This window comes from Triturus cristatus, chromosome 3_2 (genome assembly GCF_964204655.1).
Source record: "Triturus cristatus chromosome 3_2, aTriCri1.1, whole genome shotgun sequence".
Classification (NCBI taxonomy): domain Eukaryota; kingdom Metazoa; phylum Chordata; class Amphibia; order Caudata; family Salamandridae; genus Triturus; species Triturus cristatus.
This window is the reverse complement of record NC_140584.1, coordinates 1,139,672,605-1,139,697,181: the sequence shown is the minus strand read 5'-3', so window position 1 is coordinate 1,139,697,181 and position 24,577 is coordinate 1,139,672,605. Positions and strand designations below refer to the sequence as shown.

At 44.0% G+C, this 24,577-nt stretch overlaps 1 protein-coding gene across 1 annotated transcript in view; it reads right to left on the bottom strand.

The window, feature by feature from the left end:
* Positions 1–324: 324 nt before the first annotated feature.
* TMEM169 (transmembrane protein 169) overlaps positions 325–24,577 on the bottom strand; it is a 51,289-nt gene continuing 27,036 nt past the window's right edge. The window contains exons 2-3 of the mRNA XM_085649957.1: positions 13,417–13,829; positions 325–3,300 (exon numbers count right to left, since the gene is read on the bottom strand). Of these exons, the coding sequence (XP_085506083.1) occupies positions 2,678–3,300; positions 13,417–13,711 (918 nt within the window). The 5' untranslated portion in view covers positions 13,712–13,829 and the 3' untranslated portion in view covers positions 325–2,677. The remainder of the gene's footprint in view (positions 3,301–13,416; positions 13,830–24,577) is intronic.

The following is a 24,577-nucleotide window of genomic DNA, read 5'->3' as shown; positions in this document are numbered from 1 at the left end:
TTGACATCACTGGCATTATCTTGACACTTTTATTGTTGCTCGGAAGCTGCTAATTATACAAGAAACGTTACTGTGCTTTTAAAACTGCTGCCTACGGACCCCCTGGTAATGTGTCACGCACCCCTGGGGATCCGCGGACCCCAGTTTGGGAAACACTGATCTAGAAGATATATCTAACACAAACAAGAAAGCAATATTTGGGCTCAGCAACACCTTGGGAATGTAAAGGAGGTAATGGAAAGTGTCCCCATTCCTCTGACTCCTCTGGACACCAAAGAGCACTGTTTATAGATAGATAAAGAATAACAACACACAGCCTTGTACTCTCTTACACATATTTAATCAGTGCCATACAAAACCAGCCGAACATGCTTTTCCAATGCCATGCGGGCTGGCATCGTGCTTAACCCAACATGTGCAACCCCAGGAAGCAAACAGTGCAAAGAGTCAGATGTACAGAACATTCCTCCATATACAAGTGCAAACAAGCAGTCCGATACCCACCAGGTAAAAGATCATAACATCAAGCAATGAGTGGCATCTCACCCTTGTCTTCATCCCCCCAACAAAGAACATGGTCTTTTTTATTAAACCAAACTTTACAAACAAAGTATGGTACAGTTTGTTTGGTAGACAACAGAGGATGCTTGTCAGAGATGGAAAATACACAATCCATGCGTTGATTGTGTTGACAATTTTCCCAGGGTGTGCTGAGTAGCAAATCCCTACTGATGATCCATTGACTTATTCACTACACATACAATGTGCCAGAAACCAAGCTACAATATTCTTAACTTGCACCTGACACTGTACAAGACTTGCCAGCACAAACATCCGTTAATGTAATAAACACCTGATCGCGAAGCTGGAAGGCAGTTTTACCTGGAGAGGGCCACAGATTAGCAAGCGTTTTCCGTAGACATGACAGCTAATAGATTCATTACACTCCATGGTAGTACACCTGACTGAGTGCAAGAGTTTCGGAAAGTATTTCAGTCCTTGATGACTGGTCACATTTTTAAATCATAAAATGTAAAAAGTAGCAAAAATTAGAACAAAATATATGTGAAAAACAAGACAAAGATGAAAGTTCCTTAGATATTGAAAAACTAATGCAGGGTGAAAGAAGATGAGAAAGGAAAAGCACCTGTAAATAGTGGTAAGCAATGTACATGTTGAAACATAAATTGGCACGATCAATCAGTCAGATACGCATCTGCTGCCGAATCAATGAACATCTCCAGGCTTAAAATCATGCAGGGAGAGGCCAACTCAGCCTTCAAACTATTCTCAGTCAGAAATAGTTTACGCGACAAAAGGCAATGCAGTGTGTGCTATACGGATCACTGACAGAATATCGGAAACAGAAATATCGTCTGGACATAATATTGTGTCAAAAATATCGAAGACCAAAATATCGAGAAGGTCAGTGCAAATAGGTAAGTATAGATTTACTATTCTTTACTCGACATCTACTTACCTTGATGAGATATATATATTGTGAAGGTACATATATATGGAGTTATCTATAGTAAAACTTTGCTTACCTATAGAAACTTACCTTTGTGATACTTCTGTCTTCGATATTCTTGACATGACATTTTGGTCGATGGTATTTCTGATTTTCTGTCTAACTACAACTAATACAAATCAGTCCCAATAACAGCATTAATAGCATTAGCACCAGGCACCATTACAGACTGAAGTGAGACACCATAGGACTGAGTGTGTCTTTAAAATGGCTTAGTAACAAGGGAGGTTCACATTTGGAAAATACATACCATAAACTCCTAGCAAACATGAAATGCCCATTTTCAAATTGCATTTCTAAGTATGATGTGATCTTAAGTTACGTGGAAGTTGCTCGTGGTACTCCAAACTGTCCAGACTGAGTTGCATCATAGTGCTGCTGTGCTGGTCCCCATTGGAGATCTCTGCTCGTGTGCCAGTCTCACTGAAGCGTGAACGAACCTTAACCACCAATAGAAGTAACCTCTGGAAGATTCAAAGGTACATAGGATAGGGAGAAGATGGATGGGGGGCAATGGTGTGGGAACTGGGGCTGAGTTTGAAACAGGAACCCAAACTATGCCTGAAAGAAGAAGAATAGCCAAGGTTATGTATAAAACAAGAATTAAAGCTCGGCCTGAAAAAGGGACCCAGACTGACCCAAAAGATCAAAGCAACAATTTGATTTTCTCAAGGTTTCTCAAAGTACTGCTGCTATCAAATGCACTTAAAAAGGCCTTGACAGACACAAATGCTAGAGGGCAAAAAAATAATTTGGAGCCAATATTAAAATAAACATAAAAATCGTCTCATTGCACATAATCCTGAAGTAGTTTTCAAAACAGCTGGAGTGATCCACTAATCAGTTTTTTTTGGCACATGCATATTGCAGGGCACAGTTTTGTCTCTTCCCTGCACATGTTTATGGTGGTTCCCACTACAGCTGTGCAGTCTTGCTAAAACGCAACACTGTTATAAATGATCAATAGCTAATATGTCAAAGTATATTAAATAATATATGAACGTAAGTAGTAATGTTGTGAAAGGTCCGACTATTGTGCAGAGGACTACTGTTGTCAATTTGCGCCTGCGGTAAAGTGCCTAAAACCAGGAAAATTGCCAGTGACCTTAATCTGACGTTAAATCTGAGTTAGACTGAATCCAATCCTCAGACCACAGAGGTATCAACCCCCTGAGCCGAGCCTTTCCCAGATAGGCTGCCTGAGACGTTATCCGAGTCTAGTAACTCGACAATGCTGTAAGGGGAACAGTCTTCCAGGCCCAGCTTACTGCAGAGCCAGCCACAGAACCCCTTCTCCATATCCCTCACCGCGCGCCACCACTCGCTGAATGACCAGGAGATTTGCGTGATGGCGGTGTAGAGGCCTAGCGAGAAGGACACAGACACAATGATGATGGGGTAGAAGATCATCAGGAAGGGGCAGACGGTAATCTTGTGCCAAAATGTCCTCTCTTCGTTGTAAACTAAGAAGATGTTGTACCACGTGATGGTGCCATAGTAGAACGATAAGACGAAGGAGAGCACGAAGATGACTGGGAGGCAGGCGATACTCCACAGGAGGATCTGGGGACCCTTGTCCAAGCCAACAGTGCACCTCTTCTTCCCCTCTTGTGCGTCATCCTTCAGAGGCTCCTTGGACCTGGTCAACTCCTGGAGTTCCTTTTCAGTAAGTGTCACATGGATGTCCACCATCTGGCCCTTCTTTTTTCCACGGGTGATGGTGCCAGTCAGGGTCACGTACCTGCTGTCCAATGGCATGTTCCATCCACCTGTAAAGGGAGACACTGTATTTGAGAGCATTCTACGCAGCTGTCAATTTCTAAACTAACTCTTCTCTGTTATTTAAAATTAATGAAAACATGAATTGCTTGCTTGTTTTATCTAGAGTTCAGCAATTTATTATTTTGTCAAAGCATTTACTACTGTTTGACATTTTTACTCATTATATATCATTACCCTGTTCAAGCGCGACACTGTTTCTTTGTAATTGTCACATTTCTCTTTTGTTCTGAATCCTATCCGCTGATTACAAATAACATCCAAGTAAACCTTATTCATTCATTGAAATTTTATTCATCCATTTTCTAAAACTGTTTTTATTTTGGCTTCTGGCTTCAAGAAACACAGCACACACTCCATGTTTGGTCTATTCGACTCTTACTGAATTGGCACTAAGACTGAGGCTTAGTGACAGCTGCCATCCTGATGCAACCCTAGCGTGTTCCCTCTTTGCCCCCTCACTCTGCTTGGTTGAGCCCAGCCATTTGCCGCCTCTCACACCTCCCCGACCCTGATGCTACCTCATGTACCTTAGTGCAACCTTCTGCCTTCATCTAGGTCAATGAGCCCCTCCTATAGTAGCATTAGCTATTACCAGAGGAAATAAACCACTGGGATAGACCAACGCCTCTCACCCCTACTCACCCAAACCTTCAATATGGGAGGGTGGGGTCATTTGCATGACAGTCACCTCTGCTACCATTCTCTGCTAAATATCCTCCATTGGACTAAGAATGTCCTCCATATCTTCCTTAACATCAGCAGACCCCACCCCTGAAGCATCTTCACCGGCCAATGTGCTCAAATCAGAGCCACTGGCACAAACACTCTCGTCAGACCCAGAGCCATTCTCTCATCTGGGTACCTTAAATAACTTGTACAGTGTATACACAACTTCTCCAGACACAGACTAAGCAGCTTTTTTTCAAGTTTGGTGGGTAGGGTACCTCATCGCCAACATCTTGGTTCACCTCTGTCGACTGTGCGATTTATGTTTTTTCCGATGACTATAGTGCACTTAGTTTACATTTCTTGAAAAGTATTCTGAATTCTGTCAATATCAGTCAATGTAGGCCAGTGTTGATGTGTCTTCAGATCCTCTCTTCACCTTTTATTTGCTGGGATGTAGCAAATTATTTTCAGAGATCTGTTAAACATGGTTGCACTCTGTGACGGGGTCTGCAGGCCGTTATGGGCAGCCCCCCGATTTTGCTGTGAATTGGCAGACTTCTAATGGTTTTTATGTCAAACTGTTTCCTGTATATGTAATACACTTTCATTTACTAAATCTTATCTCAAAATCTCTATAACTTTTAGTTCATGATTTTGTTAACAAGAAAGAATGATACTGGTGTTGAAAAAGTTTTGTCTATGTTATTAAACAGGGGGATAACTTTAAGGAAAGACACATGCAATTTCAAAACACTTGAAGCTGAGTACTTGGATCATGTTGTATTGTTCCAAAGGTCAAAGCCCAAACCCTGTTACTCAACAGCATTAGTAGGGTTCCTCCTCACAAGGAAAGCGATCAGTTGCTTTCATTTTTAGGAATGTAAAATGTCGATTAAAAAACTTTAAAAGATTTCACGAAAGTAACTGAAAGTTTCAATTGCTATTTAAAAAGGTAATCATTTTCTATTGTCGGAAAATGGCCAACCCAAATGTGGACAAAAGGTGTTTCCTCAGCACCTGCACTGCAACCGTGTGTGGAGGCTCATGTATACTACGGCAGATGCAACCGTGTGTGGAGGCTCATGTATACTACTGCCAATGCAAGCTTGTGGGAGGCTCATGTATACTACTGCCGCTGCACCCATGTGTGGAGGCTCATGTATACTACTGCCGCTGCAAGCTTGTGAAGAGGCTCATGTATACTACTGCAGATGCAACCGTGTGTGGAGGCTCATGTATACTACTGCAGATGCAAGCTTGTGAGGAGGCTCATGTATACTACTGCAGATGCAAGCTTGTGTGGATGCTCACGTATACTACTGCCGATGCAAGCTTGTGTGGAGGCTCATGTATACTACTGCCGATGCAAGCTTGTGTGGAGGCTCATGTATACTACTGCCAATGCAAGCTTGTGTGGTGGCTCATGTATACTACTGTCGATGCAAGCTTGTGTGGAGGCTCATGTATACTACTGCCGATGCAAGCTTGTGTGGAGGCTCATGTATACTACTGCCAATGCAAGCTTGTGTGGTGGCTCATGTATACTACTGTCGATGCAAGCTTGTGTGGAGGCTCATGTATACTACTGCAGATGCAACCGTGTGTGGAGGCTCATGTATACTACTGCAGATGCAACCGTGTGTGGAAGCTCATGTATACTACTGCCGATGCAAGCTTGTGTGGAGGCTCATGTATACTACTGCATATGCAACCGTGTGTGGAGGCTCATGTATACTACTGCCGCTGCAAGCTTGTGAGGAGGCTTATGTATACTACTGCAGATGCAACCGTGTGTGGAGGCTCATGTATACTAGTGCAGATACAAGCTTGTGAGGAGGCTCATGTATACTACTGCAGATGCAAGCTTGTGTGGAGGCTCATGTATACTACTGCCGAAGCAAGCTTGTGTGGAGGCTCATGTATACTACTGCCGATACAAGCTTGTGTGGAGGCTCATGTATACCACTGCAGACGCAAGCTTGTGTGGAGGCTCATGTATACCACTGCAGATGCAACCGTGTGTGGAGGCTCATGTATACCACTGCAGATGCATCCGTGTGTGGAGGCTCATGTATGCCACTGCAGATGCAACCGTGTGTGAAGGCTCATGTATACTACTGCAGATGCAACCGTGTGTGGAGGCTCATGTATACTACTGCCGATGCAAGCTTGTGTGGAGGCTCATGTATACCACTGCAGATGCAACCATGTGTGGAGGCTCATGTATACCACAGCAGATGCAACCGTGTGTGGAGGCTCATGTATACCACTGCAGATGCAACCGTGTGTGGAGGCTCATGTATACTACTGCAGATGCAACCGTGTGTGGAGACTCATGTATACTACTGCAGATGCAGATGTGTGTGGAGGCTCGTGTATACTACTGCAGATGCAACCGTGTGTGGAGGCTCATGTATACTACTGCTGATGCAACCGTGTGAGGAGGCTCATGTATACTACTGCAGATGCAACCGTGTGTGGAGGCTCATGTATACTACTGCAGATGCAGCTGTGTGTGGAGGCTCATGTATACTACTGCAGATGCAACCGTGTGTGGAGGCTCATGTATACTGCTGCAGATCCAACGGTATGTGGAGGCTCATGTATACTACTGCCGATGCAACCGTGTGTGGAGGCTCATGTATACCACTGCAGATGCAACCGTGTGTGGAGGCTCTTGTATACTACTGCAGATGCAACCGTGTGTGGAGGCTCATGTATACTACTGCAGATGCAACCGTGTGTGGAGGCTCATGTATACTACTGCAGATGCAACCGTGTGTGGAGGCTCATGTATACTACTGCAGATGCAGCTGTGTGTGGAGGCTCATGTATACTACTGCTGATGCAACCGTGTGTGGAGGCTCATGTATACTACTGCTGATGCAACCGTGTGTGGAGGCTCATGTATACTACTGCAGATGCAACCGTGTGTGGAGGCTCATGTATACTACTGCCGATGCAAGCTTGTGAGAAGGCTCATGTATACTACTGCAGATGCAACCGTGTGTGGAGGCTCATGTATACTACTGCAGATGCAACCGTGTGTGGAGGCTCATGTATACCACTGCAGATGCAACCGTGAGTGGAGGCTCATGTATACTACTGCTGATGCAACCGTGTGTGGAGGCTCATGTATACTACTGCTGATGCAACCGTGTGTGGAGGCTCATGTATACTACTGCAGATGCAACCGTGTGTGGAGGCTCATGTATACTACTGCCGATGCAAGCTTGTGAGAAGGCTCATGTATACTACTGCAGATGCAACCGTGTGTGGAGGCTCATGTATACTACTGCAGATGCAACCGTGTGTGGAGGCTCATGTATACCACTGCAGATGCAAGCTTGTGTGGAGGCTCATGTATACTACTGCAGATGCAACCGTGTGTGGAGGCTCATGTATACTACTGCCGATGCAAGCTTGTGTGGAGGCTCATGTATACTACTGCAGATGCAGCTGTGTGTGGAGGCTCATATATGCTACTGCCGATACAAGCTTGTGTGGAGGCTCATGTATACTACTGCAGATGCAACCTTGTGTGGAGGCTCATGTATACTTCTGCAGATGCAGCTGTGTATGGAGGCTCATGTATACTACTGCTGATGCACGTTTGTGTGGTTTGGTGCTGTACTCTCCCAACATGATGGTGTAACTAATGTAACCGTGGACATTGCATTAAGAACCTCGAAATAATTGGAAAGAAGATAGCCAGTTATTGAAAATGAAATCTTGCATGTCTGTGGCGTCGACAAATTCAAATCTTTTCTGTAGAGGAGACCTTTGATACATAGGACTGACCTATACAGAGCCTTAGTTGATATTCTGAGGGGTGAAAACGAAGGGGGTTTTCATCAGGATGAAGAGGACATTGAAGAATGCGTAATTGCTAAAGTTGATGGTTTCATGGATTGTAATGATGTGAAAGTATGGCGCACTGAATTCGGTAACAATATGATTTTAAAGCAGGCGATGAAGCGTGTGCCTAAAGAGTGTCCCAAAGGAAATCTGCCTGGAAAGGAGCCGGCAAATTACCTCTTAAGAATCGATTGCTTATGAGGGTTGATAAGGTAATTTCCCCAGTATAATTTAGACAAAGAATTCATTCAATTCATTGTGGTCATATTGGCCTGCCTATCACAAAGAAAACTAGAAACGGCTTTCAGTGGCCAGGGCTGTGAGTGTATGTTGAGAGAGTCATACGTGAACGTTGGAATAGAAGCGTCCCCTGCAGGGTGTATAGTTGTGTCCTCTCCCCCGAGTGCCCAACTTTAAGTACCTCGTACCCTGGTTTTAGGCGTTTGCCTTCTGCCTCACGCTAATTTAGTTTCTGCACAAAGGACTAGGCCTGTCCCTTGATGTGAGCGCAGTCCTGGACCTGTCCTGGAGTGGTGCAGAAGCAGCACTCTCTGCAGTAACAGGAGATTATTGTCATTGTCACAGGCACAAGCATGCGCGGTGGCGGCGGCATCCTGTGTTTTAGCAATCCTAGTGTGACCAGATCTTTTATCTGTGTCACAAGACTGGGGGCCTACCAGCCCACCCACTTCAAGTTACACTGCTACACATGAATCTAGATCCTTGTGCTAATATGGTGAGCTCATGTGTGTATGTATGTGTGTGGTGTGGATGCTACACACATTGTCCTTGTTTGGCTGAACCAGAGTGAAAGAAGCATCAGTGTTCCATTTTGGAAACCCCTGGCCTGTTCATGTGCACACATTGGTGGTGAGCTCACCTTCCACAACAGTGGAAGTGTATTGCTGACATTCCAGAGACGCGAGGGAGCGGGCCGTGGCTCTGAAATGGGGACAAAGGAGACTGAATCCGTATAGAAAGTCAATGAAGTCTTTTTGCTTCACAGGGCTGCTGATGAGTTGTGATCGTACAGAGTGTGAAAGGTCCTTTACAAAATGTCATCCATCAGTCTTTCTTCCTGGGCAATGTCATGTTTGACTTTGATGGCCAGGTGCAGCCTGATCATACCCCCTTCTGCCTCTGCTGTGGGTGCTCTAACTTGAAGATGACTCTCTTGTGACAAGCCTCACTCTAGACAAATACTGAGCTTAAGAAGGACACAAGATAGAAGACCCAAGAGTGCCAGAGCAAGAAGAAAGACTAAAGAAGAAGGACTATTGCTAAACTATGGCATTCCCCATGTGTGCCTGAACTGACTCTGCTGCCACAATCATGCCACTCGCCCCAAGTGTGCGTGAGTGGGGTGCCACACTGAGAAGAGGTTTGTATCAAGCCCCTGCCACTTGCCCAGCCTGTGCCCGAGTGGACTATAGTCCCCCTTTGGAAAAGCAAAATTTGTCAACACATTCACAACTTCATACACTTGATCACCAGGACAAGACACCCAAAAATCATCTCGTTAACAGCCTGCATATAAAAATTTTCATATGTTTTTATTGTTATAAAATAGATCATATAATCAGACACAAATTCATAAAAATACACACAATAAAACAATGTAGAAGTTTAAGATAAAAACAACAATGCACAGTATCCTACCTATACATAGAACACACTACACATACATTAGTGTAAAATAAAGGGAGACTCAGTAAGGAGCGTATTTTGATCTCTCATCATCAGGAGTTAGGAGACATATGATCATGATCTACTCATTTCCTAGTTGATTATATCAACATTTGCGTAATTTGGAAACTAGGAGTCACAACAATCTATACTCTCCCTCCTACGAATGCGTCGACGCGTTTCGGTGGAAATATGAAGATAGCAGAGCACCTTCTTCAGGACAAGTAATAATATTCTCCCATGTCGTCAGAAAACAGTCTTATATGCACCAATTGAGTGGACCTCGGCTACTGAAGGGATCCTAACCTCCTCCTTGTGCCTCATCCAGATTACTCAACAGGCCAAATACTGATACAGTCTATTATAGCCTTTTACAGCCTTGTTCTTACAGCGTAAATACGTGCGTTTGATGGAAAATATGTCTTAGATGCATTGGTGGGTTGAAAACCTCAAGAGCGATTCCAATTAGGTTATAAACAGTGGGAGTATCTATTTTTTCTCCTCATGGATAAGTACACGGTGGATACAATCCTATGTCCGTAAAAAGGCGCGTACGCGTCAGGAAATAATTCAACAGGTCCCACCAGCTTATTTCCTGACGCGTACGCGCCTTTTTACGGACATAGGATTGTATCCACCGTGTACTTATCCATGAGGAGAAAAAATAGATACTCCCACTGTTTATAACCTAATTGGAATCGCTCTTGAGGTTTTCGACCCACCTATGCATCTAAGACATATTTTCCATCAAACGCACGTATTTACGCTGTAAGAACAAGGCTGTAAAAGGCTATAATAGACTGTATCAGTATTTGGCCTGTTGAGTAATCTGGATGAGGCACAAGGAGGAGGTTAGGATCCCTTCAGTAGCCGAGGTCCACTCAATTGGTGCATATAAGACTGTTTTCTGACGACATGGGAGAATATTATTACTTGTCCTGAAGAAGGTGGTCTGCTATCTTCATATTTCCACCGAAACGCGTCGACGCATTCGTAGGAGGGAGAGTATAGATTGTTGTGACTCCTAGTTTCCAAATTACGCAAATGTTGATATAATCAACTAGGAAATGAGTAGATCATGATCATATGTCTCCTAACTCCTGATGATGAGAGATCAAAATACGCTCCTTACTGTGTCTCCCTTTATTTTACACTAATGTATGTGTAGTGTGTTCTATGTATAGGTAGGATACTGTGCATTGTTGTTTTTATCTTAAACTTCTACATTGTTTTATTGTGTGTATTTTTATGAATTTGTGTCTGATTATATGATCTATTTTATAACAATAAAAACATATGAAAATTTTTATATGCAGGCTGTTAACGAGATGATTTTTGGGTGTCTTGTCCTGGTGATCAAGTGTATGAAGTTGTGAATGTGTTGACAAATTTTGCTTTTCCAAAAGGGGAATCTTTGTTTTGACTTGTGTCTGTTGGCGCTCCACCCCTTTTGTGGTACGGGGCCCCTCTCTCCTTAATTTTTATATAAAACCCGAGTGGACTATGCCATTATCGGTGCAGCTGCTGTCTCAATGTACTTACCCACTTTATGCCCGAGTGAATGTGCAGCTGACCGAAGCGTTGACCCAAACTGTGCCCAACTGGACTAAGCTGCTGCTGCTGAAACTTAAAGCCTCTTAAGGTGACTCATTTGGGGTCCACCGCACACTGGAGACCAGAAGGAGACTGCTTCGGTGCCTTGGCCCCAGGAGGCCGCCTCAGCTGAATGGCTGATTCACTCGACAGTCCATGTGGAGGGAACCCTGCTGCGAACCGCAGTTTACAGCCAATACCATGTGCCAAGAAGAGGGCCCTGACCGAAGACTGATACGGAGTACCTCCTCTTGCTTAGCAGATGGAGAGAGCACTGCCTAATAATCATACCAGGGTAACCTTAAGATAGGGGAAGAGGGGGGGGCAGAGGGGTATCCTCACCAGAATGAATGTGTTCTACACCGGAGACTTTGAGTACCTGAAATATTTAGTAGTGTGTAGGACTGAGTTTTATTGTGCAGTAAAATTATTCTCTTTTAAATAAGATAAGCACAGGGCTGGACAAGCAAGTTATTGCACTGTTGGGAATTTGTTGAGTGCTGAGATTACTGCTCCTCCACACTAACCTGCTCACCACTGCTGCCGCTGGGAGGCACGTGCTGAAGGGGTTGTACCTGGCCCAGTTTCCAAAGCACCAGCAGGACAGGTCCCATGGCATCAGAGACAGATGGCCCCAGGCCCCCCCAGCCAGCCCCTAGTGTTCCTTGCTTACCCTGTAGCCCTGCAAACGGGGTTTGGCAATGAATGTATTCATTCAGTCGTATAGGTTACCTGATCGTTTTGATTCATCCTTCATCAAGTTTGGTAGAAGTTAAAAGCGTTACAGAGCCTACCACAGACTACATCATAAGATCTTTCCAAGATGTTTCTGCAAGAGAAGGAATACCTGTGGAGTTGCTCACTGACAATGGGGTTAATTTATCTCAGTTGCCATGAAAGTGTATTTAAGGAAGTGTCCCATTTAGCATCTAAGAACAACTCTTTATCATCCCATAGCTAATATGAAAGTGGAGAGATTCAACAAAGTACTTGTAGAATGTATTATTAGTGCTGGAAAACCCTTGGGTGGGCCCATAATGCAGCGCGTGTCCTCAATATGCACAAAAGGGCCACCGTTATGCCAGCAGCATCCCAAGTGTGAACTCCATAAATGCTAAAAAAAACAGCCCACTATGTAATGAGAATGGCTACCAATATGGCAGGAGCTAGTTTTATGAAACCAAACAATACTCAAAATCTGCTGAGACTAGTCTCACACTATGTAGAGATTGGGCATGTTTATATGTCCCTTAATGCCAGAACATGCTCACAATATTCTTCCAATGTCCACCTTTATGCTAGAACCAGAATTATGCCAGGTAGGGGGGGGGGCCTTAATGCTAGAGGCCAATCACAATGTGCTGAGAACGGCCACTGTGTATTATTTTGCAGTTCGAATCATCAATAATGCTTGAGCTGGGGTCCCCGTCTTCCAGTAATGAATCACTGGGGATCCTTGGACTTTAATAAGGATTCAGAGGGGTCGCCGGCTTCTAGTAATGAATATGTGGGGTCCACAGAAGTCAAAAGGTAAGAGACCACTGATATATAGTAACTGAGAGAACGGTTGATAAAGTCACTATGGCAAATATTGTTATACTGAAAATATTTTTACATGGGAGAAGCATTTGGTTTATATACAGTTTATGTGATTTATTGAAACCTGAAATAATGTAGAATAAAAAACACTGTCATCCAAAAGCGTAGCCTGAGGAGACGGCTACTTCTTCAGCAGGGATCCCCCTTCTGGAATTATTGTTATTTTATGAATCTGGGAGGACACCTCAATGGAAACTTACTGTAGAGGTTTGTAACTCTTACATCTGCCTCCAGGTCCCCACACTCTGGAATACCCTTTCACACGCGCGTCCAGCCTCACCTCCTCCAGGAAGTCCCTCAAAACCTTCCTCTTCCAACAATCCTTGATACAAGTAAAAGCAGAACAAGAAAAACCTATTTGCAGCGCTCTCCCTACAAAACATATACCAGTAATGACCTTTCAGTTGTTGTTTATGTAGAGGTGAGGTTCTGCGCCATTGGATCATATTCGAGAAATGGTTACCTGTGGTAATTCTAGAGCTAATACATGCCGACGAGCGCTGACCTCCCGGGATGCGTGCATTTATCAAACCACTATTATTATAAATATATCTTACATATAGCCTTGCTCCAGATCTAAGTCCATGGGCCTATGCTGGCTTTTTGGTTGCCATCACCTTTTGTCAGAATAACATACGGATTGCCACCGGCCATAAGAATTCAAAGTTACAGAGTTAACATCACGAAAGGATACCCACCATCTCCTACCGGGGTGCCCAGGAACCGTGATCCTTCCTCTGCACTTTTTTCTGCCCCTTCCTGGTCCACCGGCTCCTCCTCCACCCTGTCACTCTCCGTCCGGTAGACTATTATGGACTCTGGCCTGGGCTCCTTCTTTTTCCTCTTTTTTCTCTCCACGGTGGCATCGCCATCAAAATTTGCTGCTGCGGAGGCCGCGGCGGCCCGGCGCAGGGACCCGCGGTGAGGGCTCTGAGGAGCGCTCCTGTTCCCCTTTGGCGCAGGTTCCTCCATCCCGCTCTGGTCGCCGTGCATCTGTCCACGGTATCTCTATTTTAGATACTTGGCTCTGACGTCATATACATGGAAATTTACAGCTTGTTTTCGCTGAATAACTCTTAGCCCTGAAGTCTTCAAATGATCCACTTTTAACCTACCGTGAAAAACAAGAAGACCAGCGTCTAGTTACACATCTATGTGCGACAAATAGCACTTTAAACACCTACTAAAATTCACCAAAAATAGCACACATGTGAAAGTATTGAATATTCAGTGTCTTAGGGCATGGTGACATTTAATCATTGATCAATAAGTCGAGTGATGCCCTTTATAAAACATCTAAAGGAAAACATATCGTATGTAAAAACATATGAGTTACTTAAGCATGTTGACAATTGTTATTGAAATCCAATTACAAAACTAGGTGTTTATAAAATAGATGTTTCATGTCGAAATATGCATGTGTTTAGTCATCAACTTATACTCGGATTTTCAACAAAGTGCATTTATTTTTAAGAACATCATATGCAAATATAGTTGTATATACTCCGCAAATAAGGAAACTTAAGTGCAAGGTGGTTAAAAACGGAAAAGAAAATCAGTAAAATCACATACAAAATATGGAATTATTAGCACCAAAGTGAGTACATGGAGAAGTGATGATGGGTTGAAGCAAAGTGGTAATATTCTGTGGTGGTCAACTATGGAGGTGGTTGAGGGTGGGCGTCCCATTTAGCTGATGAAACCTTCCTCGCTTCATCTTTAAAAGACAGAAACTTTCAAATGGAAATATGTGCAGCACTCATTGAAAAGTACTGGATCCCTGGTCCAGTGTCTTTTTCACTTGAACAGTAAGAAAAGACTTAAACAGAAGTATTCGTTTACAAGTATAGCGCAAGAAGCCTTGTGCTATTTCCATGTTTGAGCCTGTGGCACATTTTCCAATCTGACACAATGTTTTGCAGCCCACATCAAGTGGTTTGGAGCTTATGGTGAACTTAAAGAGCAGTTTGTAAGCTTTAAACTTCTTACATCATAACTACTCAATTTATGCTTCACACCAAAACTGTCGAAGATGTATGAATAGAGAGGCTTCAAGTCACACTCATTGCGAGTGAGCCTCACACATTTGACACATGGGCTGAGGTCCCACTTATAACAGAGTAAATGTTACATTTGGTCAGAAGAGCTAGAACCTACACTTTAAAGGTGACTCTGCTAAGGACTCTGCTGTGTGCGGAGCTACTAATGAGATCTCTGGGGGTGCAGGAAGCACATATGAAGTCCATCTATATATCGCTTAAGATGATAGGAGGGGCCCCTTGGGATTCATTGCAGTGCTGCTCCATTATGCACTGAAGTCATGAGTCTTTCTTTGGAAGTCTAGTAATTTGACCCAAGATTCCATCCTAGACTGGAGTGTCAGCGCAGAGGAACGCTCATAGCTCCCGGAGGCATTATATGGAGAGCTGGTTAGTCGCACAATTAAGAGCTACTTACTACCTTGTGAGGTGTGTTTATATTTTAGATATATTTTGACTTTACTATCCTTTTAGTATAATTTTTCATTGATATGAACATCACCTCCTCTGATATCATAGAATATGCAAATTAGTTCTTAAAACTCGAGAACTGTGTGAAAGGAGAGAGGACAAAAAATCAAAACTAAGCAGCGTTTCATTGTGACCTTGGCACCTGGGCGTCGATTCACCCAAATGCCAGGGGGTAGCAACTGTGACATTACTAGCCCTTTCATATGCATTGACAATATTGGAAGTAGCATCATATGACATTTGGGCTTTAACGTCACAGCAGGTGAAATCAATGGAATGTTAAGCGATAAGTGCAAGATTGAAAAACACTAAAAAGCTGCTGAGGCGGATACATGTTTATTTTAGTTACCAGGTATTTGGGCGCATCCATTACCAGTCAATCATCCACCACAGAGAATACCATTTGCAGCCACAAAAGCCCAGACACGCCCACAAATGCCCAACACTACTTCATCCCTCCCAAGCTCACTTCTCGTTCCAAGGGGAGAAGGGGCCCCTTTCTCAGTCACCCTGCTGCTGCAGAACACTGCATGGGGCACATGTTGATACTGCCTAACTTCTAGCACCCAGTACTAGACTTTTAGATTACAAAATACTGGTAAGCTTTTCTAGGCCAGACATACACATGTAGCAGTCGGATAAGATATACATGTACACACATGATGTTACCACCTCTACCACCACAACACACACTGACACAGGTCCCATTACAGTCTCACAGCATCAGAGCAAAAACAGTGAACTGGCAGTTCGATGAAACTATGCCGTGCTGCTCTCAGCTCGGGGACATTGTGCTGCTAGTACACACGGTGATTCCTGTATTGGAAAATGTTTCTTTTTTCTTATTTTTTTTCTGATCTCAGCAGAACTGCTAACCGTGGCCATTTCCTGTTTGAACACCCTCCCCTCACAGTCCACCCTGCTCTTCACTTGTCTATGTCTGCACTGGGAACATTGCTGAGGAATTTATCTTACAGATTCAGAAACGTCAGCACCAAGAGTGTAAACAGTGACAGAGAAACGAGACGCAGAGTCCAGCTGAAAGGGACCGGAACAAATCACTCTTGTCCATGGTTGACCATATAGAGATAATTAAATGTATCAGACACCAAACATAGAAAGATATCGGAGAGTTACCACTGATATAAAATGGCAGTGAAAAAAAACGAAATCGTTTGAAGACCAAACCCAGGGTAGGACAAGAGGAGCATCTAAACAGATCTTCCCACATGAACAGAGCTACCCTTTCCGAGAGCAGGAAAGTGATCCTCTGGAGAATGGTGCATGTATGTAAATCCCAGCACATGCTACACCAACCAGTTAACCTGTGAAACTGAAATCCTTCGCAGAGACCAATGCACAATTAAGGAGACACAACCAAACACAGAATGAGCCTGGAAACACAAGAGCTGCCCGAGGAGACACAACCAAACACAGAATGAGCCTGGAAACACAAGAGCTGCCCGAGGAGACACAACCAAACACAGAATGAGCCTGGAAACACAAGAGCTGCCCGAGGAGACACAACCAAACACAGAATGAGCCTGGAAACACAAGAGCTGCCCGAGGGGACACAACCAAACACAGAATGAGCCTGGAAACACAAGAGCAACCCGAGGAGACACAACCAAACACAGAATGAGCCTGGAAACACAAGAGCTGCCCGAGGAGACACAACCAAACACAGAATGAGCCTGGAAACACAAGAGCTGCCCGAGGAGACACAACCAAACACAGAATGAGCCTGGAAACACAAGAGCTGCCCGAGGAGACACAACCAAACACAGAATGAGCCTGGAAACACAAGAGCTGCCCGAGTGGACAGAGGGAATGCTCCCAGACACGAGAAAGTACTGCTGAGCAGAACAGATCACACACACACAATTTTGTGAGTAGGGAAACTGTCCTTGCAAACACACCATAAAAGAATCCCATTTTTCCATGCCACAATGAATACTGAATGCATGAGCGACACGGCACTTTCATACCATTCTTGATTACACACACCGTAGCGATGTGCCTCCTCCACACAATGATCACTAGAAGGGAATTGGATTCACAGCGCCGTGAGACCCTCACGGGTGAATAGCCGCGCTTTACAAATCTTGTTTGATTGATGTAGCGACCGACCATACATAAGGGCGTCACTAAAAGCAATACTTACCTACCATATAAAGACATTCGTCAAAATAGATGCCACATTATGGACCTCATTAGACTTTGGCAGTCCTCTAGCCGCACCACCACCTCGCCATCCGCTGGAGGACCGCCAAAGCTGGTGTGTGCCCGCCCGCCGGATTAGGAGTTAAATCCTGGCCTGGTGGGCAGGCAGTGCTGCGGTGGACGGCCAATGGCAGACTGCCGCCCTCAAAGCGCCGACTGCATATTCCTGCAGGTCGTGGCATGCACCAAGTCGTGCATGTCACTCCGTGCAGTAAGAGGGGTGCAATTTCGGTGTGGCAACGCATATGCCACCCACCCCAGCCCCCGGCTTGCACCCCCTGGCCCAGGAGGCAGCAGGGGGCCCTGTTTGGAGCCTCTTAGTTGCCTCTCTGCCACCCTTTTCATGACAGGCTCATCGCCATGAAAAGGAAGTGGAAAGACAACTTGGAATATGCTGGGCAGTGCAGCTGCGGCACCGCCAGCATATTCCTGCCTCTGGCCGCTGCACAACTGCCATACTCGGAATACTGTGGGCAGGCCCGCAGTGAACAGGGCCCTAAGTCCTGAGGAAGTCATAATGATACGTCTTCCTAACGAATCACATGTTGGCTGGTTCAAGACAACCTATGAAGAACATGATAAAGATTAGCGTTTGAAAAATGGAAAGGAAGGACATTCTTTAGTCTCTTTTGGCGTGCTAGTACGTTCAATTTGTATGCTTTGGACTTACCTCCGAACCATGGGGAGAATTGGTTTGGCCACACTCACCCCCCGCTGAGCACCCTATGTGCACTGTATATCACATGACTGCCTGAGAATAAGTACTGTTTGGATGAGGAGCACGTCAACATAACATCGGGGATGCTGTACGGCACCACTTTTAAAACAATTGCCAAAGCCAATAGGTCCCAAAGATGAGACCTATTGTCTTTGCCAAGGTTTATTTTATGTCCAGGCCTGCTGCCCTTGCCTTGCTTTCATAAGACTAATGCTTACACTCTTTTCTGAGCATGTTGGTCATGCCGCTATCATGCATTTGGAATCTTGTGGCCGGCTTCTTGCGTATTGTGTTGCTCTGTGAATAGTGATTCGATAATACTCTGGCAAGTATCTGATATCGTGCCCCATTTGTGTGTCTGTGAATGCCATGAGCACCAGGTCTACTGTGGAATATTTACTGTGTCATGGTAAGTAGGATGAATATTCTCTTCCTCTTGAGTTCTATACATACTTACACTATGCATCTCTTTTTTTGCTACTTTTGTTGATCCAATAAACGTCGTCACTGCCAATACCATAAAAACCATCATCTGGATTTTCAAAAATACTCTTCTATGAGATTATTCCTGTTTGGAGCAAATGTTAACATTTTCAGGGATACACACAATTATTGGAGTACTCGTTGAAAGCTACTAATGCTCACACGTGTAAAATGAATGTATTTTGAATGTACACAAGGTCGAACTATTTCCATATGGAAATCTGATGCAAATGTTCTCTAGAACATTTCACTTTTTTGTTTCTTTACAGGAAAATATTTTCCCCTGTGGAGGATTGCCTTTCCGTGAAGTTGGGGGTGCCACTAGGCCTGGGCTAAAATTCCGTTCCGCTCGCGGAAATTGTGATAATTTGACATTTTCGCGTTCCGCGGAGAGCGCGAAAATGTCAAAATTTCCGCAATCCGCATTTTACCAGAAATGTTTTGCTTGCTCGCGCTGTAAAATAATACATTCTCGCGTGCGCGCGATCGCCTTACCTGAATCCCCGCGTTCGCCGACAAGTTTTCCCGATCCGGTCGCATTCTCCACGAGATGGTGGATTGTTGGTAGCCATTTGCGCTGTCTCGCGACAGTTCGCGCCCGCAGTAACGTCATTCGTCACGCGATCACGTCTTTCTTCTCGCGATCATGCACCGCGAGACAAGTGAAAACAAGATGGCTGCACCCGTGAGCAACCGCATGGGTAAGTTGGGGAGCCGCGACCACGCAGAAAATACCGCGAGCGAACGGGAAAAAAACTTCCGCATCTTCGCGATATTTCCGCGTGTTTGCGGAGATTTTGTACATTTTCGCGATAATTTGCAAAAGTGAATTTCGCAAATTCCGCCAACCCCTAGGTGCCACGCCCCAGTCACACATTCGAAAGCCGCCACTGACATTGACAAGAGTACATTTGCAAGCGCTTCCAGGGTGTGAAACTACCTGCTGGACGTATGTGAACCCAACAAACATTCCATCTTGTGAGTGTAGGACCCCACAGGAACACCCCCAAACCTAAGCGGGCGTCGGGCGTTTCCTCGGGAGGCTGGAAGCGCGGGTGCCGGTTTTGCAACGGTAGGCGCTGCTTTTGTAACTGATGGCCGGTAACAAAAGCAGCAGGGCTTCACACTTCCACGTCCCCCTCACCCAGGGGCAGGTCTGACAAAATCTCCAGGGCTACTTCAGGTTCCTGCCTCAAACCCACCCCTAATATACAACTTGTGAGTTACAAATGCTGCCAACTTTCATGCTGCGAGGGATTCTCCTCGTGTGTATGGATTTACTTGTGCCAATGTCCTGGTGAATTAGGCGCTTAAAGTGAAAGGAATGGTGATTGGGTGTCAGGTGCATATCACCCCGCCCCTCGCCCCCTTGGCAGTCGATTGGCCCTGACGTTCTTAGTCATTGTGTCATCTTAGGCGAATCTCTTTCCCCTCCGTTTCTTCAGAATTGTAAATACACATTAGCGTTCTTTCTGGTCCACTCTCTCCTCTCAATGTTCAGACTTATCATTTCCGCCAATAGTTCTCTGGCTGTTCATAATGGCAGTGGGGTTGGTGGGCACCTCTGCCTTGTCCCTTCCTATAGCATGAATTCACATACAGTTGCTTTACAGGGCAGAGGGCATGGTGTTTGTGTATGGGGTGGTCATCTATTTCCTGAATTTGAGTGCTAGGGCATACATCTTCCTCCAATGAACCAGAGTATTTTTCTGCATCGTTTGATGCCATTACAATTACATCCCTTGCCCCTACCTTACCGATGAGCTGGTACTATTCAGTTACGATACCCCTTTTATCAGTTGATTGCCTAAGTTATAATTTAGTAAGGCGATCAGCCCGTATGAGGGCATCTTTCAGATTCAGTGATTGTGGCCCTGTAATTCTTCCCACCATTTCTCCCTTGTCGACTCCCTCTTTGTTTATTTTTGACAGCTCTGGGCTAATTTCTCATAGAACTCTTGTGTAATTCTGTCCACACCCACTCCTTCCCTGTCCAATGTGATATTTTGTCATTTCAATCTGCTATGGGGTTTAGCTGCATATCTCTAGCCTCCTGGGTTATTTTACGAGCAGTTGTGTCTTCTGTTCTTTTCATTCTTTTAATTGGCCTAGATTAGTATTACCCATTAAAAGTGTGGGAAGAACAAACTAGCAATAGGTAACACACAACACCCAAGCGAGGGCAGATCTGAGGAATCATTCCTTGGAAACACTTAAAGACAGCACTACAGGGATCACCCAGGGAGGGACAAACAAAGGTCACACAACAGGAATGGAGGAGAATCAAAGCACAAATGCAAACGACAAAAGGCCTTACCTGACAATCAACTTTAGAGCAACATCAGCTGCCCAGAATTTAGACCTAGAGGGAGAATTTGGACTGCAGAAAAGCACTTCAACAAATCCACACACCAGCACGCGCTAGGATAAGCACATCAAATCAGGGAGGAATAGAAACAGAATTTCGCTTTGGAAGAAATAGCGAAGGGACAGTTGACAAGGGCATCTTTTTATCCACTCTATACACGAACATACTGACAAGGTGCAGCAACTAAGGGAGGGCTGAGATTCAGACAAAGTCCCACGAACCCATGAACAATGGAACGAGGCTCTTAACCTTCCCAGAACAAAGAACCAGGCTAATACAAAACAAAAACAATGTGCAGGGTATTGTAAACACCAGGAAGGCTGAAGAGTATAAGCAAAAAGCTAGATTACAAGTGTTAGAAATGCAAGAGGGAAAGAAAAACTGGGCACTCATAATGCAGGAATTAATACATACTGGGGAGAAGTAAGAAAAAAAGGCCACGAATCACCAGCTGTCTATGAGCCTAATGCAGGATGTGATGCAAGTGGACCATTTGACCACAAATAACCGACTCTGTTAACCACAGTCATGAACATGTTTTATACCATAAACAATTGAAAAGAAGTGGGAACACAATTCTCAATTGTAGGATCTCCTTTAGGATGATTGTGAGACCCTAAATGGTTATGTTCTGTCAGCGGCAGTGCCAATAGTGACCTCCACAAGGAGGAATAGTCTCTTGATTTTCAGACAATTCGGGATTCCAAATGGTTGAAAAAGTGTTATAAAATTACCACCTACTTCCAAAATTACAAAAATTGTTTCATATATTTTTTTAAAGGGGGGGGGGGTGTAGTGGCAAGATAAAAAATTAAAAAGGATGTGTACAGGGAATATTATGTCCCACACATCTATGTGAAATAACAGGTCAACATGTTTCAGCCTACTTGCGCCTTCTGCAGTCGGTGGCTTTCGTCAGGACGTCTGATTGAGTTTATGGATCCCTGTAGGTAAACCATGTTTATTCCAGTCACACGCTTTTGAAACTAATAAGATTTATCAATTCAAGGGCTTTGTGAACCACCCACCTTAGCAGCTACAGTGGTGGGAGGGGGAGGACCGGGGGCGGGGGGCAGGTGGTGTCATTGGTGATCTGTCAAATAAATAAAAAAGAGTCATTGTTGTTCTGTCAACCTAAATGATTTAATGGTTATTTATGGCCTTCTTGACTTTGATAGGAGATCGAAAAATCTCTGCACAGAAGCTCATAAATATGCAATAGAATTGCACACAAAAATAAGGGGTGGGACCTATTGGTCTCATAGCGGAACTTTGCGCTGGAGAGAAGGGTACAGAAATAAACAAAAGCAGAAGACAGAGGCGGAAACAAAAAAAGTGTGAGACGAACAGAAGGAAAGACGAAAGTAAACATGGATAGCAGTAACTAATATATTTAGGATAAATATGGATGGTGAAAAAAGAAGCAGCGGAAGTAGGCAAAAACAAAGAACGACAAAGAAGTAAAAAAAAAAAAAAAAAAAATGGAAGAGTCATGAAAAAAAGGAAATTAAAAGAATACTGCAGTCAAAGTGTAGAGGGAAACAAGATGGGAAAAAGACGTAAAGACAGAAGATGGAAGCAGAGAAGGAGTAAAAGAGGAAAAGCTAGAATGAAGAGAGAAAGGTGTGAAGAAAAGGGAACAACAGATGGAACAAAGGAACAAAAAAGCATAAAGAGTCAACATATACAAAAAATAGTAATGTTGGAAGAAGGAAAGAAAGATAGGAAAATTAGAGAAAGGTGCAAACAAAATTAAAATAAATGAGGCACCAAATAAGACTGAGAATATGTGAGAAAGAAGGAACTCTGCAAACCCCAGTAGCAGCTCGGTGATTGTTGTGGTGACAACTCAAGGGGCAGTAAGGAGAGTGGGAGTTAAACAGCAGTCTCCGAAGCTAAGTAAATCAATGGCTTAATTAAGACTATTGTTACTGACCTAATCTGTTGGCAAATATGGGGCTGACTCAGAGGCAGCTGCTCTTATCTGCTCTACTTCAGGCAAAATGGAAAGAAGACACAGAGAAATGGAACTAGAAGAAGACAGGGAAAAGCATCAAATAAACGGGGATATTTGTCGCTTGGGAGGCAGAAAGATGACGGCCAACCTCTCGATACATTCTGAATGCGCATTCCCCCCCACCACCCCCATCCCCCCTGCTTTAAGCCCATTTGCCATTGTAGCCTGTGCAGTTTACAATCTCAAAGTTTTTATGAATGATAGGGCTTTTTTTCCAGGGGGAAAATTGAGTTTGCAATATTTCCCCACAGCACTGAAACATATCCAACTTGGAGAAAACTTGTCTCTACGTGGAGCGTATCCAATATCCCCAGCGTTCTCCAAGAGGGCTGGATCCATTGCGACATACATGACAGCCACATAGAATAAATGTAAATACAATGAATATGAACAAAAATCATCTATATAGTGTTGGGTTAACGTGACAATCTGGAGCGGATCGAGCCATTCTGGACCTATTTTATACACTCCCGCTTTAAGCAATATGGCCCGTACATTTTTAGAACTTTGATGCCCTTTGATTCCATATATGGCATGCCTGCTGTGGTTACAAACACTGCATCTATGACTATAAATTATATATGTAATCTGTGTATAGTGTGAATCTACAAAAGCTGGACACCAGGGGGCTCTATAGTGGATAGTGCTGAGAGCAGGGTAATCAAGAGGGGGGATAATCCCTCTGCCCACAATTGGCGGAAATAATTTGGAATACAGTCGGGTATTATGAAAACACCATTGGCCTACTACTGCTAAAATAATCTAACTTACAATTCACATGAAACAAAAACAATAGTGAACATTAATGTTATAATTTCTAGGAAAATATTGAACCAGTAACTTCAGGCATCAGTGTTTGCGCATGAAATCTAATATCTGCACCTTCTTCTAACTTCTCAACAATCAGGATTGTCAATTTTCTCGAACCAAGCTAGGCTTCACTTTTGTTATTGATTACAAGAAAAGCAGTGGGGGTGGAAGCCTCCAGCTATGATATCAAGTCTGTTTCAAGTGGAAAGGGTTAGTGGAAGCACTGACTAGTCACTGGAATGGTTATGTATTCATGTTTCCATTATTAACTGCATTTGACTGAACCTCAAGGTGTGGTAACACAGCGTGTAACTTTCACAATGTGCCACAACATATGTAAGTCAACTGCTCAGTTTGAAAAATGAAGTACAATGATGTGAATACAATTCTCTGTTTTGTATTCAAAGAACCACTAACTTCTAAACTTTACAAAACCATTGAAATTGATAGAAGGTTTGTTATCAAAGCCCATCCTCATATATTAACAAAAGGCGGACTCTTTGACGTTCTTTGTCGTTTTTTCACAAGTCTCTTAGGACAGATGTAGTAAAGCGGTTGCAAATTGTGATCTGACTTTTTTTCAACCAGACTTATTTTGTGAATGGATCTATGTACAAATGCTTGATTTGCCAAATAAGGAATCAGAGCGGGTCATAGTATAGCCGGTCTAATGAATAGTAATTAGGTAGGTCGCAAATTCATACGCACTCCGATTGCCTACAATGACAGG